The sequence below is a fragment of the Talpa occidentalis genome, unplaced genomic scaffold (assembly GCF_014898055.3).
Source record: "Talpa occidentalis isolate TD23 unplaced genomic scaffold, MPIMG_talOcc4v2.1 talOcc4.534, whole genome shotgun sequence".
Classification (NCBI taxonomy): Eukaryota; Metazoa; Chordata; class Mammalia; order Eulipotyphla; family Talpidae; genus Talpa; species Talpa occidentalis.
This window is the reverse complement of record NW_023604900.1, coordinates 1-7,883: the sequence shown is the minus strand read 5'-3', so window position 1 is coordinate 7,883 and position 7,883 is coordinate 1. Positions and strand designations below refer to the sequence as shown.

General features: G+C 68.1%; 1 protein-coding gene across 1 annotated transcript; it reads right to left on the bottom strand.

The window, feature by feature from the left end:
• Positions 1–589: 589 nt before the first annotated feature.
• Positions 590–6,555, bottom strand: LOC119260113 (short stature homeobox protein-like). The gene is made up of 4 exons (XM_037528996.1): positions 6,184–6,555; positions 2,084–2,141; positions 1,913–2,001; positions 590–835 (listed from the first exon to the last, which is right to left on the bottom strand). The coding sequence occupies exons 1-4, from the start codon at positions 6,553–6,555 to the stop codon at positions 590–592; spliced, it is 765 nt and encodes a 254-aa protein (XP_037384893.1).
• Between the last annotated feature and the right edge of the window lie 1,328 nt (positions 6,556–7,883).

Here is a 7,883-nt window from a genome sequence, read left to right as displayed (position 1 = left end):
TCGGTCTAGAACAGTCCAGTATTGCACTTTACGCAAAAAAAAAAAAAAAAAAAAATTGCATTTTACTAAAGACCCCGCGTCGCATCATCCGTCAGTGCTCGGCTCCCGCGCGCTCTGGACTCGGGGAAACAGCGCCAAAGTCCACTCGGGAGCCCGCGCGGAGCGGCGGAGCGCGTCCTGCTCTGTGGCACAAGGGCCCCGGCTGCGTGCCAGGCTCCCCGGGTGCGGCCCCTGCGCAGCTGGCAGGAGGGTGCGTTCCTTATTGCTGCCTTCGCCTGGGGGCGCAGAAGGGCGCCCCTGCGTGAGAGGCCACGAGTCCAGCCGGAATCCGCTGCCCCCCGCGGGTCCTGGAGGGCGACGCGCCGGCGAGGAGAAGGGTTCGCTGTGGCGAGCCCAGCCTGGACGGCGCGGACGCCCCAGCAGCCAGCGTGCGCGCGCGCGTGCGCCCAGGGCGCGGGCGCGGGGTCCGGCCGGCCGCGCTGGCCCGCGGGGAGCAGGTCCGGCGCCCCGGCCGCCGGGACTGCGGGTCGGGGCGCGGCGCCGTCTTGGGGGCGCAGCGGCGGCGGAGCGGGCGCTGCCGGCGGGCGGGTCAGAGGCCCAGGGCCTCCGCGTGCTTGCGCGCCTTCAGCCGCAGGTCGGCGATGCTCGAGTTCTTGCTGTTGCTCTTGGCCGCGGCGGCCACCACGGCGGCGGCCGAGGCGGACTCGGCCAGCGAGGCGATGGGCAGCCCGAAGGGCGGCGGCGGGAACATCAGGTAGGGCGCGTGCGCCGCCAGGTGCGGGTGCAGGTGCGGGTGCGCGTGGGCCACGCCCTCCAGCTGCAGCTGCGCCTGGACCTGCAGGGGGGCAGAGCCGGTGAGGGGCACGGCTGACCCCTCGGGCCCCACGCCGCGCCCCTGCGCGGCCCTCTGGACCCCCCAGCTCTGGGGTTCCCGAGTGAGCCTGGCACCACCTGCAACCGCCCCGCCCCTGCACCCCGGAGGCCTCGGGGGCTGCTGCAGCCTCGCCCGCCTTAGGAGAGCCGCGTGGAGGTGGACACACGAGGCCCGCCCTCGCCACCCCGGGGACTGCAAGCCGCATCCAGCGGACCCTGCGCTGGGCCTGTGGCCGACCCCGCCGCCCGCCCCAGAAGCCACCCTGGCCGTGGAACTTGGCTTCAACGAGAGGAAAATAGCGCAGGGAAGAGGCGGGTGGGGGTCCCCAAAGTGGACCCTGGGCAGCCGCCAGCCGGCGGGGAGAGGCTCAGCCCAGAGCGCACCCAGGCTGCGCCCTGCCCCCGCGCTCGCCAGAGGCCAGGGCTGCCCAGCCACCTCGGCTCGGCAAACACAGCTCCAAATATAGCCGGCTCGGCCCTGCAGCCAAACAGCCCGGTGGCCACACCTCCCTCTGCCCAGCTCCCCCGCTCGCCCACGTGGGGACCCGCAGGCACTTGGGGTCCCGCCCAAGCCAGCCTGGCTATCTCCCCCAAGGGCGCTCAGCCCCTTCCTGCAAGCAGGTCTCACCCCAGCAGGGGAGGGGCCCTTGGGGACCTGCAGCGCCGGCTGCGCCCCTCTCTGCTCCAGTGGCGCGCAGGACGCGCCACTCCCCGAGGCTGCAGGGCCCCCACGGACACAGCGCCCCAGCACAGGAGGCGCAGGGCCCCCAGGAGGTGGGGGTCCCGCTGTGCGCCCTGCTCCCCGCCACCCCGAGTCCCGCCCCCAGCCAGGCTGGTTCCTGGGTGGGATTATTTTCCTCCGGAGGAGCTCGTTCAGGGGCGTTGGGGTTTATGTCCGCGCCCTCCCGACGGTGCGTCCTGGGGTTTTACAGCGTGATTTTAAGACGTGCCAACGGCCCGTAAACGCGGCCTGTGAGCGCGCCCGGCCGGCCGGCCGGGAGGGGCGCGCGGGCGGAGGGAGGCGCGCGGGGGGCGGTACCTGTTGGAAAGGCATCCGCAGCGCGCCCATGTTCACGTAGGGCGCCACCCGGCAGGCGTCCAGGTGGCTGGCGGTGCCCAGGATGACGCCTGCAAGAGACACAGCGGGGTCAGCCGCGCGCGGGGGCGGGGCTGGAGGGCGCGCGCCCCGCCGCCTGCGCCCCGTACCCACCTTTGTGCATCTGGTTCTCCTGCTTCCGGCACTTGGCTCGGCGGTTCTGGAACCAAACCTGGGGACCGGGCAGCAGACAGACGCGGGGGTGAGGAGCCGGCGGCCTGGCCTGGGGTCACCCAGCCCCAGTGTCTCTTCCCCCCAAATCCCTCTCCCACAGGTCCCTGGGCCCAGAGGGACTCCAGGGCCCCGGTGAATGCCCCCCAAGCAGCACGGGGCACCCAGGAATCTAGAGGGGAGCTCTGGGTGCAGCTCCCCACCCGCTCTGGGGCGTCCCGTTCCAGCCTCGCACCCCAGGCCAGTGCCAGCCTCGTCTCCAGGAGGGGACACATGGGGAAGGCGAGATGCAGCCCCCTCCCCAGCTTGGGGGGTCCTGGCTCCAGAGACTTCTCTGTGATGCCCTCCTGGGCAGCCAGTTCTGAGCAAGGCCCCATAAGCACCCCAATAACCAGGCCCTGGTCACTCCCCGCAGAGCCCCGCAGGGCAGGAGGAGGGAGCCTGGGCGCGGCCGCAGGAGCTTGGGAGTTGGAGCACAGGCTTCCCGGAGAGGGGAGAGGCCCCTCCTGTGTCCTCCCTGTCCAGGCAGCCCTGGTCCTGGGGAGGCCCTGCCGAACCCCACCCCCGTCCCTCCATCCTCTCTCCTGGCTCCTCCAGCTTCCCCCGGCGCAGCCACGCTGGCGGCCAGTGCCCAGGAGAACGCAGCCCGCTGGGCAGTCCCAGTGGCCTGCCCTCACGCAGGCTCCCCCCCCCCCCCCCCCCCCCGGAGAGCACCCCAGGGAGATCAGAAGCACCCCTGAAACACCCCAGACTGCAAACAAGCCTCCTGGGAGGTGTCCGCCCCACTCTCTGGACTCAAGCGCTCCGAGGGGAGCCACTGCCCCAGGACCGGAATCCGCCTTCCAGAACATGCACGGCTCACCCCACCCCGCTGCGGGCGGGCGGCCCGGAAAAGTTTTAGGGTGCGCCCTGGAGAAGTATTTCCCCCAAACGAGCCTCCCTCTCCATGCCCAGACTCCTAATTTTTTTCCAGCCCCAAAGCCTGGACCTTCTTGTCCCACTAAGCTGTGTCCCCCGGGCGGGCTGAGGCTGCGTCGCCCAGACCCTCCTGACCCCGAGCCTGTTCTCGGCCCCAGGGACAGTGGACCCCGGTCTGTGCTCTCCGCCCCGGGACAGTGGACCCCGGTCTCTGCCCTCCGCCCCGGGACAGTGGACCCCGGTCTCTGCTCTCTGCCCCAGGGACAGTGGACCCCGGTCTCTGCTCTCGGCCCTGGGACAGTGGACCCCGGTCTCTGCTCTCCGCCCCGGGACAGTGGACCCCGGTCTCTGCTCTCTGCCCCAGGGACAGTGGACCCCGGTCTCTGCTCTCGGCCCTGGGACAGTGGACCCCGGTCTCTGCTCTCCGCCCGGGACAGTGGACCCGGTCTCTGCTCTCTGCCCAGGGACAGTGGACCCTGGTCTCTGCTCTCGGCCCGGGACAGTGGACCCTGGTCTCTGCTCTCCCCCGGGACAGTGGACCCTGGTCTCTGCTCTCTGGCCCCAGGGACAGTGGACTCTGGCCTCTGGTCTTGGCCCCTGGGAGAGTGGACCTGGTCTCTGCTCTCGGCCCCAGGGACAGTGGGCCCCGGTCTCTGCTGTTGGCCCCAGGGACAGTGGACCTGGTCTCTGCTCTCCGCCCTAGGAGAGTGGACCTGGTCTCTGCTCTCCATCCGGGACAGTGGACCCCGGTCTCTGCTCTCCACCCCGGGAGAGTGGACCCTGGTCTCTGCTCTCGGCCCTGGGACAGTGGACCCTGGTCTCTGCTCTCCGCCCCAGGACAGTGGACCCTACCTGGTCTCTGCTCTCCATCCGGGACAGTGGACCCTGGTCTCTGCCCTCGCCCCCCAAGAGTGGACCCTGGTCTCTGCTCTCCACCCCAGGACAGTGGACCCCGGTCTCTGCTCTCCACCCCAGGACAGTGGACCCCGGTCTCTGCTCTCGGCCCTGGGACAGTGGACCCTGGTCTCTGCTCTCCGCCCCAGGACAGTGGACCCTACCTGGTCTCTGCTCTCCATCCGGGACAGTGGACCCCGGTCTCTGCTCTCGGCCCCGGGAGAGTGGACCTGGTCTCTGCTCTCCACCCCGGGAGAGTGGACCCTGGTCTCTGCTCTCGGCCCCGGGAGAGTGGACCCTGGTCTCTGCTCTCCATCCGGGACAGTGCACCCTGGTCTCTGCCCTCGCCCCCCAAGAGTGGACCCTGGTCTCTGCCCTCGCCCCCCAAGAGTGGACCCTGGCCTCTGCCCTCCGCCGCGGGACAGTGGACCCTGGTCTCTGCAAGGGCTTCCAAGCCAGACTCGTGCCCAAGTCTCAAGACCCGCTCCTTCCCTTCAGCGGGGAGGGGAGGAAAAAAAAATAAGATTATGAAGAATAAAAGTGATGAATTAGCCGGCGCGTGACGCGCTAATAAATCAGTCTTGGGGTGATTCTCGATCAATTCCAATTAGCCGAGAATATGCTAAGTGAAGCCGAGGACACTGCTTTAGACAGTTATTTCTTCATTAAGGACCCGCTCCCCGATCCCGTCCGCAAACGCCGTAATCGCATTTCCTTTTGATTTCCATTACAGACAGTGAATAATGACATTTAATTTAGCTCCGCGCCGCAAACCCACAGATATTTGTTGTAATTAAATTACGGCTGCTCCACACTCGGGCTCATAACTTTCGATTAGAACCCTGACAGCTGCGGAGGCCGGGCCGGGCGCGAAACAAAAGGTTAATAAGCCGCGGCACCGGCTGCGCAATTTATTTACGGCGCGTTTCCACCCCAAATTGAAACCCGGCCCTTGCACGACGCGGGGACGGGGCTGTCCTGGCCGGACTCGGGGCGCCTTGGGGGGCAGAGCCTGGCCCCGGCCCTGCGCCCCAACCCCAGCGCCCCGGGTTCCGCTAATTGTTTTTATCAGCCGTGTCCCCCTGGGCCCCGACCCCGGCCCCTTGGCGGCCCTGGTGGCCGAGGCGCTCCGGGAGTGCGCGCCTCCCTCCGTGTTTATTTTTATTATTATTTACAGGCCTCGGATTTTAATTCCTGCTGGGATCGATAGGGCCGCCCCCCCATCCCCTGCGTTTTCGGGTTTCTGGAGGCCCCACCGAGCAATTTCGCGGCAGCAGCACCTCCTGGAAGGTGCCGGGTAATAGACTGCGGAAAGAAATAGTGTGGAATTGAATTACAAGTAATTTATTTTTATAGAAACACTACATCAAGGCCGGGAGATATTGCAGCGCCGGCCGGAGACGCACGTCGAGGCGACATAAAAGCGCGTGTCCCCTTCAGCGAAAGTTTAATCTTTTCATTAATTTGGACGGGGAGAGGCTAATGGATCTTCGGGGAGGGGCCGGGCTCGCTGGACGCGGCGGCCACGCGGGCAGCAGGACCTGCGGGCTCCGGGGCGGGCGGCACGCGCGCCCCAGCTCCCGGAATCCCCGGGCCGCCCCGTGTCCAGATCTCCCCTCCCCAACCTCGTCGCAGCAGCCGGGAAGGTGGCAAAGGCGGGGAGCAAGCGCGAGGGTCTTTCGCCCCAGAAATCGATCCGGCGCCCGCGTAAATAAATAAAACCTTCATAAATAAAACCGGGGAGAGGCCCGAGCCGCGCTGGCGGGCGCGCCCGCCCGCTGCAGCCCTTTGTTTTCCCGCGGCCCCTCCCCGCCTGGCAAAATTAATTCCATTTATTTAAAACCCGTCCCCAGAGGCCCGGGACCCTGACCCCTGTCTCTTGTCCGCGGCGCGCAGCCCCGCGCGCAGCCCCGCGCGCAGCCCCAGAGGACGGAGCCGCCGGTCTCCCGTGCGCCCGGGCCGCCAGCCCGGCCCCGGCGCCCCGGAGGACGCGCCTCCTCGCCGCCTTCCCCCGCGGCGGAGGAACAGATTGACGCCGGCTGAGCGCGCCCCGAAAGGGGGCTGGGGTGTCCGCCGTCCGCGCCGCGCCCGCCCCGGGGCCCGCCGACAGAGGCGGCCAGATGGGCGCCGGGACGCGCGCGCGCCAAGCCCGGCTAATCCGGCCCCGCGCGGGCAGGAGGCCGCTGCCGGCCCCGGAGCCTCCCGCGCCCGCGCGCCCTGCCCGCGCCTACCTGCACGCGCGCCTCCGACAGCCCCAGGCGCTGGCTGAGCTCCTCGCGCATGAAGGCGTCGGGGTAGTGCGTCTCGTCGAAGAGCCGCTCCAGCTCGTTCAGCTGCTCCAGCGTGAAGTTGGTGCGGCTGCGCCGCTGCTTCAGCTTCGTCTGCCCGTCCTCGTCCTCGGACTTGACGTCCTCGCGCTTGTCCTTACACTCGAAGAGGCCTGTGGGCGGCACCGGGTGAGCGCCCCGCGCGCGCAGCCCTGGCCCGGGGGGCGCCCAGCTGGGGCGCAAGGCAGGGGCCGGGGCGCAGGCGCCCCAGCTGAGGGAGCCGCGCGCTCTGTAACCAAAACAGTGGCCATGGCGGCCGGGGCGCCTGGGGGTCATCTCCGAATATTCGCCACAATTATCCACTTCGTGAGGCGCACCGTCTCTGCTCTATTTTTCTTTTTCAAGGGGGTTGGGGCGTTGAATGTTATTTTTAAGTCAAACAAGCCGAGGCAGGATTCCCCGAGTGCGGGGTGCCCAGCGAGACACCCACAAGGGGCGTGGAGAGGGCGCAGGCCACGCTGAGGCCCAGGCCCACGGAGAGAGGTGGCACAGGCCCCACGGCGGGTCCTCAGACCCCACCCTGGTCTCTTCTCACCCGAGCCAGCGGCTCCCCAGCACAGAGCGCCGGGGGTGTCCGGGCCGAAGCCCCCAGCTGCCCGTGCAACCTCTCTCCCTTCACACCTATCCGGCCTCCCGTCCCCAAGTCCAGCGTGCAGGTATCTGCTGGGGGAGGAGGCCCCTGAGCAGCAGGTAATAAAGAGCTTTTCAGCGTCTCCAGATCGAGAAGATTCCAACCCAGAAACCTCCGCTCACCTCCAGGAAATGGAGCCACTCACCAAGCTCAGGGGGAGATCAGGGAGGCCTGTGTTGCTTTCCCGGGCTCCTGCCCCCCACACGGGGACTCTGGGTGCCCGTGCTCCGTGCCCCCAGGATGTCAAGAAGCCCCCCAGTCCCTAGGCAGGGACCCAACAGCAGACTTGCGGTGCACAAGGCCGGAGGGTCAGCCCCTCCCGTGCCAACGGGCAGCGGGGGATTCTGGTGCTCTGCCCCCACCCCAGTGTCCCGGACATGGACACCAGGAGCCAGGACCCCTCCCCGGTGGCCCCAGAGGCTGTGATCTGAGCTGATCCACACCTGGGACCCTAAATCTTGTTTCCAAGAACCCCCGCCTCTTCCCACAGAAAGTCCTTCCCGAGAGGGGCCCACGCTCCCTCCCCCGTCACTTTCCCAAAGTTGGAGCCCAGGGGGGGACGCTGCCTGCACAGCCTCTAAGTCCTGGGCTGCTTTGCAGACTCCACCCCAGACTCGGCTCCCGGGACAGGCTTCTTGGAGAGCCCTGGGGTGCCCAAACCTCCCTTCTGCGGCCCCCCGCAGCAAATGCCAGCCTGGGGCTGCACCCGCAAGGGCTGCCTGGCCAGGGACGGCGCCTCTGGGACGTGGCCAGTGGCCTTGGGGCGTATTTTCCCCCACCCCCACCCGGGCTGTGCAGGGCAGGACACGCAGAGGACATGCCGGCCTGCGGCTGGGGGGCGCAGCAGGCCAGGAGCCAGAAGACTTTTCCTGGCCACAGTGACCCCATTGGAGTTAAAGGGGGGGGGCCCCCGAATGTTCTTCACGGGGCTTCCCAGGGACCAACTCTCTTTGTGTGGATTGGGGTGCAGGCG

Bases quoted from the DNA above. Each gene is read 5' to 3' on its own strand.
- LOC119260113 (XM_037528996.1), bottom strand. From the start codon at position 6,555: ATGACCCCCAGGCGCCCCGGCCGCCATGGCCACTGTTTTGGTTACAGA. The intron at 2,142-6,183 runs GTAGGCGCGGGC...CCCGGTCCCCAG, and splicing joins TGTCGGAGGCGCGCGTGCAG to GTTTGGTTCCAGAACCGCCG. The intron at 836-1,912 runs GTACCGCCCCCC...GCCCCCCTGCAG, and splicing joins TGCGGATGCCTTTCCAACAG to GTCCAGGCGCAGCTGCAGCT.